This window comes from Globicephala melas, chromosome 13 (assembly GCF_963455315.2).
Source record: "Globicephala melas chromosome 13, mGloMel1.2, whole genome shotgun sequence".
NCBI lineage: Eukaryota > Metazoa > Chordata > Mammalia > Artiodactyla > Delphinidae > Globicephala > Globicephala melas.
This window is the reverse complement of record NC_083326.1, coordinates 63,888,650-63,907,982: the sequence shown is the minus strand read 5'-3', so window position 1 is coordinate 63,907,982 and position 19,333 is coordinate 63,888,650. Positions and strand designations below refer to the sequence as shown.

The 19,333-nt window shown below is 45.7% G+C and overlaps 1 protein-coding gene and 1 non-coding gene across 2 annotated transcripts in view; one reads left to right on the top strand and one right to left on the bottom strand.

The window, feature by feature from the left end:
• UBE2L3 (ubiquitin conjugating enzyme E2 L3) overlaps positions 1-19,333 on the bottom strand; it is a 44,639-nt gene that overhangs the window by 5,722 nt on the left and 19,584 nt on the right. Inside the window, exon 3 of the mRNA XM_030836302.2 lies at positions 1,391-1,577. Within this exon, the coding sequence (XP_030692162.1) occupies positions 1,391-1,577 (187 nt within the window). The remainder of the gene's footprint in view (positions 1-1,390; positions 1,578-19,333) is intronic.
• TRNAW-CCA (transfer RNA tryptophan (anticodon CCA)) lies at positions 11,007-11,079 on the top strand. The gene has a single exon. It is a non-coding gene; the product is annotated as a tRNA-Trp (tRNA).

Genomic DNA, 19,333 nt, shown 5'->3' with positions numbered 1-19,333 from the left:
TGCTGCCACAGCCCTCTTCGGCAGCCTGCCCTGTGGGCAGAGAGAGGGGCAGAGCACAGGTACCTGCGCCCAATTCTCAGGTGAGGGAGGAGACCCGTAACTCTCTGTGGTCTGGCCGCCTGAGCAAATGCAGCAACTGCAGGCTTACACACAGAGCTAGGAGTTTGTGTGCTTAAGAACAACTCTGTCAATCTTTTACAGACATCAGCTTGTGCACGACCAAGCACCAAGCCCCCTGGAGACCCCTTCACTGTGACTCCACGCTTGGTACCCACTGCTTTCTGCTGCTCAGCTGTGGGAGCCTGGTGGATGCCTTTCATGGTGGATGTTTCAGTGACTCAGGGGTTCCACTGGAAAATGACTGTGTATATCAGTCACCAAAAAAAAAAAACAACACCTGCAGCCTCTCAAATTCCAGCCTCATCCATTCTCCTTAATCTAAAAAGGCTGTAAGTGGTTCAGGGAGTTACTTACAGGAAAGCCACCAAAAATATCAGGTTAGGATTGCAAAAGAAAATTCTAGAATTAAGAATAAAAACTAGGCTTCCCTGATGGCGCAGTGGTTGAGAGTCCGCCTGCCGATGCAGGGGACACGGGTTCGTGCCCCGGTCTGGGAGGGTCCTGCATGCCGCGGAGCGGCTGGGCCCGTGAGCCATGGCCGCTGAGCCTGCGTGTCCGGAGCCTGTGCTCCGCAACGGGAGAGACCACAACAGTGAGAGGCCCGCGTACCGCAAAAAAAAAAAAAAAGAATAAAAACTAGACACAGTCTATAACAAAGTTTAGTCACCTGCCGGGGAAAAGAGGGGGGCGACCACAGTAGTGAATCAAGTACTTTTCCCAGAAAAATGAGGGCACCCAGACCCAGGGACACACAGGGAGTTCCAGGCCCGCTAAGGCTGACTGTGTGCTTTCACATGGGCACACTGCCCTCAAGTCTGGCCGTGCCCTCCCAAGACACCCCAGCATCCTGTGGCCTGCCACATGGCTCCGGCTCAAGCCCGCAGGCCCTCAACACCCTCCCTTCCCCCTTCCAGTCTGAGTCCATGTGCTAACTGCTGTGTGAGGCCACTTCCCCCCGCCCCAGGCAGCCCACAATCCTCACGAACACTCCCAGGGACAGGGTCACACCCCTCCCTGCATTGGGAGTGAGCGCTGGTCTGGTCTGTCTGCGCGGGTCCCCCTTGGGCTGCGAGCACAAGAACACCTGCGTGGGCTGAAGCTTAGCTGAGATGCGCCAAGCCCATGGAACAGTGGGACCACAGCAGCCTTCTGTGGACACGGTGGTCAGTGCTATAGGATTTCTCTGGACTCCGTGCGACGTGGTGTCAGAAGGGACCTAGAAGGCCCTGCCCGCAGCAGTGTCCCCAGAAGACACGAGGAGACGCCTTACCTTGGTCAGTTTTGGTTGCTGGCTTCCAGTTTTCAGCACTAATTACCGGCAGACAGACCTGCCCCTTTTCATCAATGTTCGGGTGATAGATCTTCGTTTTAAATGTGATCTTCGGTGGTTTGAATGGGTACTCTGCTGGAAAGTTGATTTCAATTCTGAAGGCCCCTTTATCATATGGAGGGTTGTCCTGGAGGGAAAGGAAAGAGGGCGGAGTGAACCTGTAGCTGAGACAGGAATGTTCTAATTGTTCACTGGAAAAATTACTTTGTTTCAAGAGGTTGTATCAACTGAAGCCTTGTCACCTTCAGGGGAACAACAATCAATGTGTGTTTCTAGAGCAACATGTGTGCTAAACTGTGAAAGGGTCTGAGATGGACGCCCTGGCCTCTTTACCTTTTTTTTTTTTAATAGACTTCATTTTTTTTTTGAGTAGTTTTAGGTTTACAGCAAAACTGAGAGGAAAGTACAGAACTCCTACACACACACAGCCTCCCCCACCAGAGTGGTACACGCATTACAGGTGATGGACTGACACCAACACATCATCACCCACAGTCCACAGTCTACAGCAGGGCTCACTCTCGGTGCTGGACACTGAATGGGTTGTATGAAGTATTATACCCTATGGTTGGAATCATGCAGTATTCAGCCCTTTCAGACTGGCTCCTTTCACTTAGTAATATGCATTTAAGGTTCCTTTGTGGCTTGTTAGATCACTTCTTTTTGTCACTGAATATTAATCCATTGTCTCGATGTAGTTTATCCATTCACTTCCTGAAGGTCAGCTTGGTTGCCTTTGGCAATTATGCATAAAGCTGCTATCCACAACCGTGTGCAGGTTTCTGTGTGGACATATTATTTTCATCTCCTTTGGGTAAATACTAAGGAGCACAATTGTAGGTTAAGGGTATGCTTAGTTTTGTAAAAAATCACCAATCTATCTTCCAAAGTGGCTGCACCATTCTGCATTCCCACCAGGACTGATGAGAGTTCCTGTTGCTCCACATCCTCGCCAGCATTTGGTGTTGTCAGCATTCTGGATTTCCACCAATCTGACAGGTGTGTAGTTGCATCCTGTAGTTTTAATTTGTAATTCCCTAATGATATGGTGTTGACTACCTTTTCATATGCTTATTTGCTATCTGTATGTCTTCTGTGGTAAGAAGTCTTTTCAGGTTTTTGGTCCATTTTATTATTATTATTATTTATAAATTTATTTATTTATGGCTGCGTTGGGTCTTCGTTGCTGCACGCGGGCTTTCTCTAGTTGCGGTGAGCGGGGGCTGTTCTTTGCGGTGCACGGGCTTCTCATTGTGGTGGCTTCTCTTGTTGCGGAGCACGGGCTCTAGGTGCATGGACCTCAGTAGTTGCAGCACACGGGCTTAGTTGCTCCGTGGCATGGGGGATCTTCCCAGACCAGGGCTCGAACCCGTGTCCCCTGCACTGGCAGGAGTATTCTTAACCACTGCGCCACCAGGGAAGTCCCTGGCCCATTTTAAAATCAGGTTCTTTGTTTTCTTGTTATTGAGTTTTAAGAGTTCTTTGTACATTTGGGGTTAACAGCCCTTTTTCAGATAATGTCTTTTGCAAATATCTCTTTATCTTTTTTGAAGGTATGAAGAGTTACACCAGGGGTAAATAACAACCCAACCCAGACCATACCAAGTGCTGAAAGGCCAAAGAGGTGGCCACAATTCCAGAATAAAGCCAGCACTCAGCTGTACGGCTGGCCCCTGAGGAGCTGAGCTGGCCCCTAGCTGGTCGCCAGGTAGGGCCAGAACCATGCCCCACCCCTGTGTCCTTAGGACCACTCAGAGAACTATCCCTCAGGGCCTGCACACTGATGGCCCAGGAGCCTCTGAGAGATGCCCCAAGAGAAAAAGGCCAGCCTCTCTCCAGCTCTGCCTCCACGTCCAGAGCTGAGCCAGCCCTCCAGTCTGTGGCCTCCCAGCCCCGGACTCTAGCTCTCCAGGGTCCCAGCCCACTCAAAGAAGGCCCAGCTTCACTGAGTGCCCAGGAATGCACAGCGCTGCCTCCTCAAGCCCCAGCGTGATGAGATATTCTCCAGCAAATAGGATTCCTCTGCTGGGGAGTGAGGCCAGCACACGTCAGGTCCCCACACTATCCCCACCCAAGAAGGGTAAAATTAGGGAAGGCTGAGGGGTGGGAGAGGCCTTCCCAGCAGAGAGGACTAAAAACTAGGACGGCAGGGGCTTGGAGGGGACAGCATGGAGCAAGACAGGAGGCTGGGGCTGAGTTTAGGGGTCTGAACCACCCAATCGAGCAGCTGGATCCATGGTCGGAAGATGAACCTACAGGATGCACGGCAGGAAGGTGGTGCCTCAGGAGCGGGTGAGGGAGGAGATGTCAACACCTCGGGCGCTGCACCTGGGTGAGGAGACAGACCCATGCACACCCGGAGGGGGTGGGCCATGGCTGGACTGGGAAATCATTTTCACCCCAACAAAACCTTCCCTAATCCCTTCTTTAGGGAACACAGAATTGTCTAGAACACTGTCCAGAAGTTAAAGTGGCAGCGGACTCCTCCCAGGCCTTGTCCTGACTGCTCACTACCTAGGAGAGCTAGACTCACCATTACCAACGAGCCCACGGGGACACAGAGATTTTGCTTCGGGGTTTTAAGAAGGGACCGGCTTCAGCCACGGAAAGAGCCTTCCTGGATGACCCTGGCTGCTGAAACCCACCAGATATGTTCAACCATCACCCAGGACTGACCAACCACCTGGGGCCCGCCGCGTGCTGGGCCATGTGCCAGGAGCTGGAGACAAGGACGAGTCAGGCCAGCCAGGCAAGCCCGGGACATTCCCCAACATCTGTCATGTGGGGGTGACCCTGAGGTAGAAGCCACCCACATTGCATGCTGCACATGGGCAAAAAGTCAGGAGAAGCAGCTCTCTCGCTACAGGACACAGGACAGGCCGAACCTCTCGCCGCCCAGGGAGCGTGTCTTAACTCCTTGGAGACTCTATCCCTGTCCAGGCCTCGGGGTGACCAAAGGAGTGGCTCCAAAACCCCAGGGATTTGTGTGGAAGGGGGTGTGCAAAAATTCAACACAGTACCTACCCTGTGGATAAAGGCCTAAGTGCCACACGTGAGTTTTCCACACATTAGAGTTAAACTTATTCTGTGGGAAGGCAGCTCAGAAACTAGAAGGGGCCTCAATGAGAAAACACGGCTTTGTGGTAGAAAAATAGTATTCAAAATTTCAGGAATTTGCCTCAGATGGTCCTCTCCACAAGCCATGGAGAGCTACCCGCAAGGACAGTGCAAACCTTGGCTCCCCCCACCCCTCCCGGCTCTCACCCCACCCTCCCCAGGCACAAAGCCACTTTGGAGCAACTAAGGCCAAGAGGAGGCTCCTCCAAACCCCTTGGGCCTTTCCCCCACGGGTCCACTCCTGGCCTGCAGGCAAGCCGGCTCTTTCCTCCCCAGGGCAACCTTGAGGAACCCTGAGACTCCACCGCACCCCACACATCTCTTAATCCACTGAAGACCCAGAGTCCTTCCACCATTGTACATCAGTCACAGTTTTGTGTCACCGTTGTGGCAGCTCTCCCTGGGGCTCAGGGAGGACACCACACAGCTCTCTGGCAGCCACTCCCTGACCTGGCCAGCAGCCACACCAAGTCCCCATGGCGCATGCCCAGCTGGCGATCTGACACCACACGGGACTCGTGGCTGGACTGATGTGGACAGGCAGCTCCTAGATGGATCCACTGATGATCGACCACATGTGTTGGCCGGTGGAGAACCCTCAGCGGTGTCCTTTCCGCGGGGTAACCCTTCACCCACAAGGAACACAGCCCGGCCTGGCTGCCCCAGGACGTCTACCCAGGCCTGGCCCAGACCCACCCTCAGGCTGCTTGCCCCGGGGTCCAGTTACAGAGGGATGGGAAGGCGGGCTTCCTTGCGCTCTAACCTTCACAGTCCACTAGAGGGCCTGGTCGAAAGGCAGGAAAAGCTCCTGGCCTCTGAGCACAGACTGTCTTCTCATGCCCTGTAACTGTTAAGTGTTCATTCTCTCTTATCTCTCCGTGGTTGCCTGAATTACCAAGTCTGCACAGTGAGCAGAGTCATCATCTGCTAACTTTGCTTTCTGAAGATGACCTCTTTGTACTGTTTCCAACAATTGGGTTCCTAGCACTTTTCACAGTACAGCTCTTTGTCAATGAATACTCTGACATTTAAAAATTCCATCATTTTCTCTTTGAAAATAAACATTTGTGGAAGTATTTTTAGAACAGATTTTCCAATCTTTCATGACCAAACTACCCTATGAATTACACCTAAATTTAAAATCACAATCTCTAAACCATAATGGAAAAGAATATGAAAAAGAATACATACCTGTATATAACTGAGTCACTTTACTGTACACCAGAAACACAACATTGCAAATCAACTACACTTCCGTAAAATAAATTTCAAAGAAAAAAACTAAAGAAATTAGGTTGGTCACTAAGTTTCAAAATGCTTTCTTAAAAACCCAATAAAGCACACTGAATATTGCAAAAAAAAAAAAAATCGCTGTCTCCAATAAAACGGAATTCCACAGGAACTTTCCCTCCTCTGAACTCATAGGCACCTTTCACGGCATGATTCACCTTCCCTTCAAGAAAAGAAGTAGCTTTATTGTTATTTCTCATAGAAATATAACATTCACACCAAAAAAGTAGTACTAGACATTCCACCCCAGGATAAGGGCTGAGCGTGTCCACAACACAGCCTGCGGCGCACAGCAGTCAGCACACTCCTTGGTCAAGGGACCCGGATTCTGGGAGCGCGGTGCTCTTGGCCGCACAGCCTGTGCCCGCCCACGCGTGGGGCAGATCACTTCGCTTTCTAAGACCCAGCCACAGAACTACTAACGTCGGAGAATTCCTTGTCTGTTGTAGAAAACGTGTGGTGTGGGCCAGCGCCCTGGCACGCGGCACTCCTGCACACACACGCATGCGGTTTGCTGCTGGCAGCACCCACTCGCCCGCCCTCGGCGCACCCATGCCTTCACTAGGGCTGCAGCGTATTCCACCATCAGACGCGACACAATTTCCTTACCCCCTCCCCGTTGCCAGGCGAGAACTTGCTGCACTCGTGAAGAGTGTCTGGACCCAAACGCTTCCTTACCAAAAACATAAAGCGACCACAGGACCCACAACCCCACTCCTAAATATCCTAAAGAAATGAAAACGCTTGTCGACATAAAATCCTGTTCACAAATGTTCATAGCAACATCATTCATAATAGCCAAACAGAGGAAACAACCCAAATACCTATCAACTGGTGAATGGATAAGCAAACTATGATATATCCATTACAACAGAATATTATTTGGCAATAAAAAGGAATGAAGTACGAATATATGCTACAACATGGATAAACCTTGAAAATATTATGCTAAGGAAGGAAGCCAGACACAAAACGTCACGTATTATATGATTCCATTTATATGAAATATACAGGATAGCTAAATCTACAAAGTAGATCTGTGGTTGCCTACACCTGGGGGACTGGGGGTGATGCTAACAAGGGGAGGTTTCTTTGAGGAATAATAAAAAATGTTCTAAAATTGTGGTGATGGAGAAACAACTCTGCAAATATACTAACAGCCATTGAATAACTGTACACTTTAAATGCATGAAATGCAGGGTTTGTGACTCTCAATGAAACTGTTAAAAAGGAAATCAAAGCTAACTCAGAAACAGGGTTTTCGACTGAGGACAGTGTTGTCCCTCCTGGAGAGGTTTAGAAATGCCTGAGGTTGTCCCAATGACAAAGGTGGCTACTGGCATCTAATGAACAAGAAACAGAGACAACCCTGCACAAATAATCCACCTGCACACACCAAAATGTAGTTTCCAAGGCTCTCTGAGAACTACAAATTCAATAACTTACAGAATGTTTGTGGGGCGCCTACTCTGTGTAATGCACAGTGCTAGGGACAGGAAGTGGGAGGGAAACAGATAAAGGTCTCTGCCTGAACCAGAACTCGCTGAGACGACACCCACACCACCAGTTATAAAGCAGAATTAGCCCTCTGAGGAGCCCCAAAGAGAGGGGGGCTGGACCACAGCTGACCCCAACGGACTGTCCAGCCAACGGCTGCTCCCGCTGTCTCCTTGCTGGCAAAATCCCAGTTTTGTTTCCGTCCATGCTGCCCCCTCATTGTGAACCGGGGTAAATCCTGACTGGTCTACACCTGTCCCATCCAATATGGTGGCCACCAGCCCAAGCGCCTATTGTGTACTTGCAACAGGACTCTTCCGAATTTAGATGTGCTATAAGCGTAAAATACCACCTGGATTTGAGACTTTGTGCAAAAAAAAAAGAATAAACTATTTAGTTAATAATTATTTATATTGATTACATGTAGAAAATATTTTTGATATACTGTATTAAGTAAAATACTTACCAAAGTGAATTCCACTTGTTTAATTCCCTTCCTTCCTTCCTTCCTCCCTCCCTCCCTTCTTCCCTCCTTCCTTCCCTCCCTCCCTCCCTTCCTTCCTTCCTTTCTTCCTTCCTTCCATGTTAGTTCCCTGACCAGGGATCCAACCCACACCCTCCTCGGGCCTTCAGCAGTGAAAGCGCGGAGTCCCAACCACTGGACCGCCGGGGAATTCCCTAATTTTCATTTTTAATGGGAGTTCTGGAAAATTTAAAAGCACGGCTGTGGCTTGCAGTATACTCCTTTTGGACAGCACAGTCCATCATGGTACTGCCCACACCTCGGCCAGTGACAGACCAGGGGTGGCCACGTGTCCTGGTTCTGGATAATGAGGAGTGAGGGGTCTGTGGTGGGCCCCTGGGATGGGCGTCTTTGTTTTTGGTCACACCAAACTACACACACACACACGTGTCACAGATGGAGAAGTCTGAATGGGGTTGGTGGACTGATCAGCGTCCACTTCCTGGTTACAGCACTGCACTACAGTTGCACAACAGGTGAAGGCTACTGGGGAATCTCTGTTATTTCCTACAATTGCATGAAAATCTACAGTTATCTCAAAATAAAAAGTTCAAGGAGAGAGAGAGAAAAGAAGAGACCGTCTCTTCCTTCCGGGAAACTGTGAAGCCCATGCAGGTCTGTGCTCTCCCCTCGCCGAGCCGCTGGATTGCCAGTCCAGAGCCCCTGCCCCAGGACTCTGTCAGGGGCAGCAACTTTCCCTTTTCAAAGCCACGCTAAGTGGGGGGTTTCCTTACTTGCAGTCAAAAGCGACCTCACTACTATGAATTGTGAGTGGAGGGAACAGAGAGGAGGGAGTGATTCACTGAGACCAGGGAATAGAGAGCGTCAGGAAGACGCAGGTGCAGGAGGATGACCAGTTGGAAGGGGTACACACGGCTTCACGAACAGAAGAGGAGGCCTCTCTCTCTGAAAGTTAACAAGCAGGTATTTACCTCAACAATTGTCAGCTTTGAGCAGCCCAGCCCCAGGACAGGGGAGCAAAAGCTCCTCGAAAGAGGCTGGGGCCCGAGCCCAGGTGGGGGAGCCAGGGCCTGTGAGGTGCTCAAAGAACCTGTGAGACGGAATGGCCTGCACGGAGGCAAAGGCAGTTACAGCTTCTGCAATGGGATGTGATCGGTGTACCTGAGGCTCATTCCCAAAAACACTCTGCTCAGCAGAACCTGGTGCGCGAGCCTCGGGGCTAGTGCAGAGGCCAGAAACACTGTGATGGCAGAGAGACTGCGTCCTCTCCCAACAGGCTGGTGGAGTGACCACCAGGGTGGTACGAGGCCTCTCCACAAAACTCAATTTCATTTTAAAAACAATTATTGACACAGCTTTGGAGATGCAAGGCCTCAGGAATACAAAGCTGACTCCCAAGTCTGTGCTTCTGAAGCCCAAAGGCAGAGAAATCCAGGGCAGTCTGACTACACACTGACAAGAGGCAGGCATTTACCAGCTCCTTTTACAAATGAGGGACAGAGGCACAGACAGAAGAAAGACACTGTCGTTGTTGAAACGTTGTCACGTGTGCATGTCTTACCTTCTCAATAAAAGGTAAAACCAGCAGCAGCACCCCTGTAAGTCCAGGGTGACAATGACATGGGTAGGGAGCAGCCCAGGCAAGAAAGGAACTCAACTGGGGATGAACACCCCCCACCAAAGAACTAAGCACTCAAATCATCAAGTTAGAAAAGAACAAAGAGGGACTTCCCTGGTGGCGCAGTGGTTAAGAATCTGCCTGCCAGTGCAGGGGACACGGGTTCGAGCCCAGATCCGGTAAGATGACACCTGCCACGGAGCAACTAAGCCCATGTGCCACAACTACTGAGCCTGTGCTCTAGAGACCGTGAGCCACAACTACTGAGCCCACGCACCACAACTACTGAACCTGCGTGCCTACAGCCCGTACTTCTCAACGAGAAGCCACCACAATAAGAAGCCTGCGTACTGCAACAAAGAGCAGCCCCCCGCTCACCGCAACTAGAGAAAGCCCACATGCAGCAACGAAGACCCAATGCAGCCAAAAACAAATAAAATAAATAAATTTTAAAAAAGCAAAGAGCAAACAAATACCAAGGAAAACAAAAGACAAAACATAAAAGCAGAAATTACCATAAAAGCAAAAATTAGCAAATCAGAACACAGAAAAAAGAATGAAATTTCTACTTCTTGATACATGAAGTCAGTATAACCATCTATCAAAATCCACTAAACAGGGCTTCCCTAGTGGCACAGTGGTTGAGAGTCCGCCTGCCAATGCAGGGGACACGGGTTCGTGCCTTGGTCCGGGAAGATCCCACATGCCGTGGAGCAGCTGGGCCCGTGAGCCACGGCCGCTGAGCCTGCGCGTCCGGAGACTGTGCTCCGCAACGGGAGAGGCCACAGCAGTGAGAGGCCCGCGTACCGCAAAAAAAAAAAAAAAAAAATCCACTAAACACAGAAAACACAATCCAATCTCACATATGACCACAGATGCAAGCACACTAAAGACTAGGAAATTTAATACACTGGAACATTTAAAAACAGTCCATTGTAATGAAGGGGGAATTAATCCAGAAAGCAATGAGGGGCTTAATTAACAGGCCACTTTGAAAACCCACACCACAAAACCTAATTGACAGTAATATGGCCTTTAATGAAATCCACTCATTCCTGATTAAAAGAGAAAAATTTAGGGTGTAACATCAGCAAAATGGCAAAGCAGGCAGCTCCAAACTCCCATCCTTCCATAGAAACAAACAAACAAAATACTACAGAAACCGTCAGAACCAACTTTGTCAGAACTCTGGAAAACAGTCAAAGGTTTACAGCAACCTTTGGCTGTGAATGCAGAATCAAGAAAAAGGCAACTAAAACACAGTAGGAAAGCTTTGTGTCGACTTTACTTGCCCTTAGCCTGGCCGCTCCCTGGCTGGGAGACAGGCATCTTGAAGATGGGTGAATGATGGCCACCTCTGACTACCACGTGGGACCCAGGCCCTCCATTCCAGAGAAGCAGAGCAGACCTTAGTCACAAATTACTGTCTGTCTGTTCTAACCAGTCCAGGGCTACCCGGAGGGCTGACACAGGTGCTCTGTTTTGCCTCGCTCAGAACCCACAGAGCATGGGAAAAGCACAGGAACTGCTCAAGAAGACTGTAGGGGACTTCCCTGATGGTCCAGTGGTTAAGACTCAGCACTCCAAATGCAGGGGGCCCAGGTTCGATCCCTGGTCAGGGAACTAGATCCCGCACGCTGCAACTAAAGATCCTGTATGCTGCAACAAAGATCCCATGTGCTACAACTAAGACCCGGAGCAGCCAAATAAATAAATAAATAAAAGACTGTAAGGCCATGAAAAACTCACAGCTGCCTACAGCAAAGGATGGCAGGTGAGACACACAGATTGCATAAAGCCAAGGAGGTAAAGCCACAGAGAAACCCAGGGATATCAGGGCATTCAGAAGCACCCAGGTACACTGCGGAGCTGAGAAAGTCACACATATGCCTAGGACAGGATACACGCTAAGAAAAGAACTGAGAAGATCTGAAGCTTTCACCACCAGCTAACCATAGGCTCAAGGAAAGCAGGAAGTGAAGAAGGCAGAAATGTAACTGGCCTGGCTACATGTTCAAGAAGTACCCTAGCACAGAACCAATCTGCAAAGACTGAGAGACTTTTTTTAAGCTCCTGGCATTCAAGGAAATTTCAGTCAAAACACTGGTGGAACACAAGAGAAGCCTTTAACACTCAAGAACAGCAAATCCTGCAGGGAGGGGGAAAATCTGATTTACGCATTATAATATTCAAATGTCCAATTTTCAACAGCAACAACAAAATCACAAAGCATACAAAGAAACAGAAAAGTATGGCCCGTTTAAAGGATAAAAAAAAAACTGACGAAAACTATTTCTGAATAAGCCCAGACATTAGACTTACCAGACAAAGAATTAAAATCAACTGTCTTAAAAATGCTCAAAGAGGGAATTCCCTGGCAGTCCAGTGATTGGAACTCGGCACTTTCACTGCCATGGGCCCGGATTTGATCCCTGGTTGGGGAACTAAGATCCTGCAAGCTGTGTGGCCAAAAAAACCAAAAAAACCCCCAAAAAACAGTGCTCAAAGAGGTAAAAAAAATCATAGGCAAAAAACTAAACAAAACCAGGGACTTCCTTGGTGGTCCAGTGATAAAGAATCTGCCTTCCAATGCAGGGGATGTGGGTTCGATCCCTGGTTGGGGAACTAAGATCCCACATGCTGTGGGGCAACTAAGCCCGCACACAACTCCTGAGCCCACAAGCCTCAACTAGAGAGCCTGAGTGCTGCAAACTACAGAGCCCATGCACTACAACTAGAGAAGAGAAAACCCACACACCACAACTAGAGAGAAGCCCACTTACCACAACGAAGAGCCAGCACGCCACAACTAAGACCCGACACAGCCAAAAAAAAAAAAAAACAAAAAAACTGAACAAAGCCAGGAAAATAATGTCTAAACAAAATGAGAACACCAATAAAGACACAGAAATTATAGAAAGGGACTCAACAAAAATTCTGGAGAATAATACAATAACTGAAATGAAAAACTCACTAGAGCAATTCAGTAGTAGACTTGAGCAAGCAAAAGGAGTCAGCAAACTTGAAGTTAGGATAATTGAAATTATCCCATCTAAGGAGCAGAAAAATGAAGAAAAGTGAACAGAGCATAGGGACATATGGGACATCACCTAGCACACCAACACACATATTATGGGGGCCCACAAACGGATAAGGAGTAAAGGGGCAGAAAGAATATTTAAAAAAATAATGACCCCAAACATTCAAAATTCCATAAAAGATATGAATCTACACATCCAAGAAGCTCAATGAACTGCAAGCAGGATCAACTCAGAGAGATCATACCAAGATAGTCAAATCATCAAAGGACAAAGAGATAATCTTGAAAGCAGCAAGAGAAGTAACTTGAAAGCAGCAACAACTGATTTCTAACCAGAATGGAGGCCAGAAGGCAGTGGGAGGACACATTCAAGGTGCTAAAAGGAAAAGACTGTCAGCAAAAACTATCCTTCAAAAATGAAGGCGAGGGCTTCCCTGGTGGCGCAGTGGTTGAGAGTCCGCCTGCTGATGCAGGGGACACAGGTTCATGCCCCGGTCCTGGAAGATCCCACATGCCGCGGAGCGGCTAGGCCCGTGAGCCATGGCCACTGAGCCTGCGCGTCTGGAGTCTGTGCTCCGCAACGGGAGAGGCCACAATAGTGAAAGGCCCGCGTACCACAAAAAAAAAAAAAAAAAAAATGAACGCGAGGGACTTCCCTGGCAGTGCAGTGGTAGAATCCGCCTGTCAATGCAGGGGACACATGTTTGAGCCCTGGTCTGGGAATATCCCACATGCCTCAGAGCAACTAAGCCTGTATGCCACAACTACTGAGCCTGTGCTCTAGAGTCTGCGAGCCACAACTACTGAGCCCATGTGCCACAACTACTAAAGCCTGTGCACCTAGAGCCCTGCTCCACAAGAGAAGCCACCACAATGAGGAGCCCTAGCACCAGAACGAGGAGTAGCCCCCACTCAATGCAACTAGAGAAAGCCCATGTGGAGCATCGAAGACCCAATGCAGCCAAAAATAAGTAAATAAATAAATAATTTTAAAAAAGAAAGAAGAAGAAGAAGGTGAGGGAGTTCCCTGGTGGTATAGTGGTTAAGACTCCACACTCCCACTGCAGGGGGAGCAGGTTCGAGCCCTGGTCAAGGAACTAAGATCCCAAATGCTGTGTGGCATGGTCAGAAAAAATTTAAAAATAATAAAAAAATTTTAAAAAATGAAGGCAAAATTAAGATATTCCCAGATAAAAAAATCTAAAAGAGAAAGAGGGAATGAATTCATCACTAGTAGATGTTCTGTAAAGGAAATACAAAAGGGAGTCTTCAGGCTAAACAAAAAGATACTAGACAGTAACTTGAAGCCATAAAAAGAAATAAAGAAAAATGGTTAAGAAACTATACAAGATAATATAAAACCCAACATTATTGGTTATTATACTTTGGGTTTGTAACTTCTCTTTGCGACAGTAACAATATGAGGGGTTGGGTAATGGAAATATATGGGACCAGAGTGTTTGTAACTACTGAAATTAAGTTGGTATTATTCAAACTAGGTTGTTAAAAGATTAAGATGTTAATTGTAATCCCCAAGGTAACCTCTAAGAAAATAACTAACAGGCATACAGAAAAGAAAAGAAGAATGGAATCAAAATAATATGCTACAAAAAAATCAACTAAATACCCAAAAAAGGCAATAATGGAAGAATTTAGGAACAAAATGCATACATGACATCCAGAAAACAAATAGATAACAGAAGCAAATACTTTCTTGTCAGCAATTACTTTGAATGTGAATGGAATAAACTCTCCACTTAAAAGATGGAAATTGCCAGAATGGATAAGAAAACACAATCCACCCATATGCTGCCTATAAGAGATTCACTTTACATACAAAGACACAAAGAGGTTAGAAGTAAATGACGGAAAAAGTACAAGACACAAAGGACATTATATATTGGTAAAAGGTTCAATCCATCAAGAAGATATGACAATTATACACCTATATGCAACTAACAAATTATGAACCAAAACATATGAAGCAAAAATTGATGGCACTGAAGGGAGAAATATGTTATAAAATAATAGTTGGAGATTTCAATACCCCACTTTCAATAACAGAACAAGACAGAAGATCAACAAATATCTTTGTGACCACTATGGAATACAACTAGAAATCAATAATGGAAGGAAAGCTGGAAAACTCACAAGTATGAGGAAATTAAACACAAACAACCAATTGGTCAAAAAGGAAATCACATGGGAAATTAGAAAATACCTTGAGATGATAAACACAAGACATCAAAACTTAAGGATGCAGCAAAAGTAGTGCCCAGAGAAAAATTTACAGCTGTAAATGCCTACAACAAAAAAAGAAGGATCTCAAATCAATAATCTAACTGAATACCTTAAAAAATGAGAAGAGAACAAACTGAACCCAAAACCAGAAGAAAGAAGTAAGTAATAACAATTACAGAGGAGATAAACAGTGCAGGAAAAAAATAGAGAAAAAAAAATCAATGAAAACAAGTTGGTTCTTTGAAGAGATCAACTGAAGTGACAAACTTTTAGCTAGACTAAGGAAAAAAGAGAGGAAATCCATATTACTAAAATCAGAAATGAAAGTGGGAACATTACATTTATTATAGAAATAGAAAGGGATTACAAGAGAATACTATGAACAGTTGTACACCAAAAAATTGGATAACCTAGATGAAATGGACAAATTCACAGAAACACACAACCTACCAAAACTGAATTGAGAAAAAATCTAAATAGACCTATAAGTAGTAAAGAAACTGAATCAGTAATCCAGTAATCAAAATCCTCTCAACAAAGTAAAGTTCTGAACTGGATGGCTTTTCTTGGTGAATGCTACCAAACATTAAAAAAATTAACACCAATCATTCTTGAACTCTTCCAAAAAACTGAAGAGGTGGGAACACTTTCTAACTCATTCTACAAGTCTAGCATAACCCTGATATCAGAGTCAAAGACACTATTAGAAAAGTATATGAATTTTGATGCAAAAATCCTCAACAAAATACTAACAAACTGAAATTCAGCAGCATATTAAAAGGATCGTACACCATGACCAAGTAGGATTTATCCCAGGTATGCAAGGATAGTTCAACATACAAAAATCAATCAATCAACACACCATGTGTGTGCAGAATAGAAAAGAATAGAATGAAGGAGGAAAAAAGATAATCTCAATTGATGCAGAAAAGTATCTGACAAAACCTAATACACTTTTGTGATGAAACACTCAATAAACTAGGAATAGAAAGAAATTTCAACATGAAAAAAGCCTACAGCCAACATGAAAAACCTACAGCCAACGTCACACTGAATGGTGAAAGTCTGAAAGCTTTTCTCCTAAAATTACTAACAAGACAAGGATGCCAACATTTTTTATTTTTTGGCTGCACTACACAGCTTGCGGGATCTTAGCTCCCCAACCAAGGATCAAACTTGGACCCCGGTAGTGAAAGCCCCGAGTCCTAATCACTGGACTGCCACCAGGGAATTCCCAAGGATGCCCACTTTTTTTTTTTGGCTGCATCAGGTCTTAGTTCTGGCACGCGGGATCTTTTGTTGCAGCGCGTGGGCTCTTTAGTTTGTAGCACGCAGGCTCTCTAGTCGAGGTGCATGTGCTCAGTAGTTGTGGCACACAGGCTTAGCTGCCCCGCAGCATGTGGGATCTTAGCTCCCCGACCAGGGATGGAACCTGCGTCCCCTGCATTGGAAGGCAGATTCTTTACCACTGGACCACCAGGGAAGTCCCAAGGATGCCTACTTTTGCCACTTATAGTCAATACAGTATTTGGTAGTTCTAGCCAGGGCAATCAGGCAAGAAAAAGAAATAAAAGGCATCCAAATTGGAAAGGGAGAAACAAAACTACCTCTATTCAGAGATGAACTGATCTCATACATAGAAAACTAAAGATTATTCATACACAAACTGTTAGAAAAAATGAATTTAGCAACGTTCCTGGATACAAAATCAACACGCCAATATCAGTTACATTTCTGTACACTAACAGTGAACAACAATGAATCCGAAAAGGAAATAAAGGAAACAATTCCACTTACAGTAACACTGAAAAGAGTAAAATATCTAGGAATAAATTTAACTGAGGTGGCTGTTACAGACTGAATGTCTGTGTCCCCTCCGAATTCTTATATTGAAGCCCTAACCCCAGTGTGGCTAGAGAGTAAGGAAGTAATTAAGGTTAAATGATGTCACAGGGTAGAGTCCTGATCTGACAGCATTAGTATCCTAAAAAGAAGAGAGCTCCCAGGACTCCCCTGGTGGTCCAGTGGTTAAGACTCCATGCTTTCACTGCTGAGGGGACAGGTTCAATCCCCGGTCGGGGGACTAAGATCTTGCAGGCTGCGTGGTGCGGCCAAAATAAAAAAAAGAGAGCACTCTTGCTCTCTCTCCCCGTGCACTGAGAAAAGGCCACATGAGGACACAACAAGAAGGCTATGGAAGAGTCCTCATCAGAAACCAACCGAATTTTTTAAATGTTTGGTAGAATTCACCAAGAAAAGTCATCCAATTCAGAACTTTACTTTGTTGGGAGGTTTTTGATCATTGATTACTGCCAGACCTTGATCTGGGACTTCTGGCCTCCAGAACTGTGAGAAAACTGAATTCTGTTGTTTCAAGTGACCCAGGCTATGATTTTGTTTCGGTTTTGTTTTTTCATCCTGAGCTGAAAAATACAGAGGTGTAAAAGTTGTACACCAAAAATTACAAAACACTGCTGAAAGAAGTTAAAGAAAACCTAAATAAATGGAAAGACATCTTGGGTTCCTGGACTGCAAGTCTTGCTTTTGTAAAGATGACAATACTACCCAAAGTGATCTAAAGATTCAATATAATCTCTTTCAAAACCTCAATAATTTTTTTTTTCAAATGGAAAAACCCATCCTAAGATTCATATGGGATCTCAAGGTGTTACTGAACCAAACTTAGGTCTGTTTGCCCATACTCAGTAAAACCAATCTACTGACACTGAGTTGTGGTGAAGGAAAGTGCAGGGTGCCAAGCAAGGAGTCCAGGGCAGCTATTGCTCAAAATACCCGAACTCCCCAATGGGTTTCAGGAAAGCATTTTTAAAGGTCAGGTGAGGGAGGGAAGTCCCAGGGTATGTAATCAGCTTGTGCACAATTCTGATTGGTTGATGGTGAGGTAACAGGGTAGTGTCACAGGGGTTAACATTATCAATCCTTAGGCACCAGTAGGTCTGGGAGCTACCTACTCATGGTCATCAAGTAGTTAATTTCTTCCATTTGGTGGTGGTTTTAGCAACTGTAAAACAACTCAAGAAATGTGCATCAGATACTTTTATCTACGTACTTCAGGGAGGAGCTAAAGGAGAGGATATGGGGGAGGGGTCTGCTCCGGGAAGGCCCCATAGGGTCCTGCCCAGTTACACAGGGGCCCTGAATAGTCAAAACAATCTTGAAAAAGATCACAGTTGGAGAACTCACATTTCCTGATTTCAAACACTTACTACAAAGCTACAGTAATCAAAACAGTGTGGTACTGGCATAAGGACAGACATTCAGACCAACAGAACAGAACTGAGGGACATCCCTGGTGGCGCAGTGGATAAGACTCCATGTTCCCAATGCAGGGGACCCGGGTTTGACCCCTGGTCAGGGAACTAGATACCACATGCATGCCGCAACTAAAGAGCCTGTGAGCCACAACTAAGGAGCCCTGGAGCCGCAACTAAGGAGCCCACCTGCCTCAACTAAAGGAGCCCTTGTGCCGCAACTACGGAGCCTGCGAGCTGCAACTAAGAAGCCCACCTGCCTCAACTAAGACCCAGTGCAACCAAATAAATAATATAAAAAGGAACAGAATTGAGAGTCCAGAATTAAACCCTCACATATATGTTCTATTATTTTTTTTATTTTTACTGGCGTATAGTTGACTTACAATGTGGTGTTAGTTTCTGCTGTACAGCAAAGTGAATCAGTTATATGTATATCCACTCTTTTTTAGATTCTTTCCCCATACAGGCCATTACAGAGTACTGAGTAGAGTTCCCTGTGCTACACTGTAGGTCCTTATTAGTTTTCTAGCTCTATTAATTTTTGACAAGGATGCCAGAATCACTCAATGGGAAAAAGCAGTCTTTTCGACAAATGGTCCTGGGAAAATTGTACATCTACGTGCAACAGAATGAAGTTGGGCCCTTACCCTATACCATTTAAAAAAACTCAAAATGGAACAAAGAGCTAAGTTCAAGAGTTAACACTAAAAATTCTCAGAAGAAAACATAGGGCAAAACCTGCATGACCTTGGATTTGGCAATGGTTTCTCAAATATGACACTGAAAGCACAGGCAACAATAGAAAAAATAGGTAAAATGGACTTCATGAATATTAAAAACTTTGTGCATCAAAGGACACAGTCAAGAGAGTAAAAAGACAACCGAGTGGGAGAAAATATCTGCAAATTATATATCTAGTAAGGGTTTAATATGTAGAATATATAACGAACTCCTTTAACTCAAAGACAAAGAGACAAAAAACCCAACTCAGAATGTGTATAGCAGCTTTATTCAGAACTGCCAAAATCTGGAAGCAATCAAAATGTCCTTCAGGAGGTGAATGGATAAACAAACTGTGTACATTGAGACAACAGAATATTATTTGGTGCTAAAAAGAAATGAGCTATCAAAACACAACGAAATCTTAATTGCACATTACTAAACGAAAGAAGCCAATCTGAAAAGCTGCTGTATGATTCCAACCATACGACAGTCTTGAACGTCCAAACTATGAAGACAGTTAAAAAAAAAAAATCAGTACTTGCCAGGAGTGGGGAAGGATTGAACAGACAGAGCACATAGGATCTGAGGCAGTGAAACT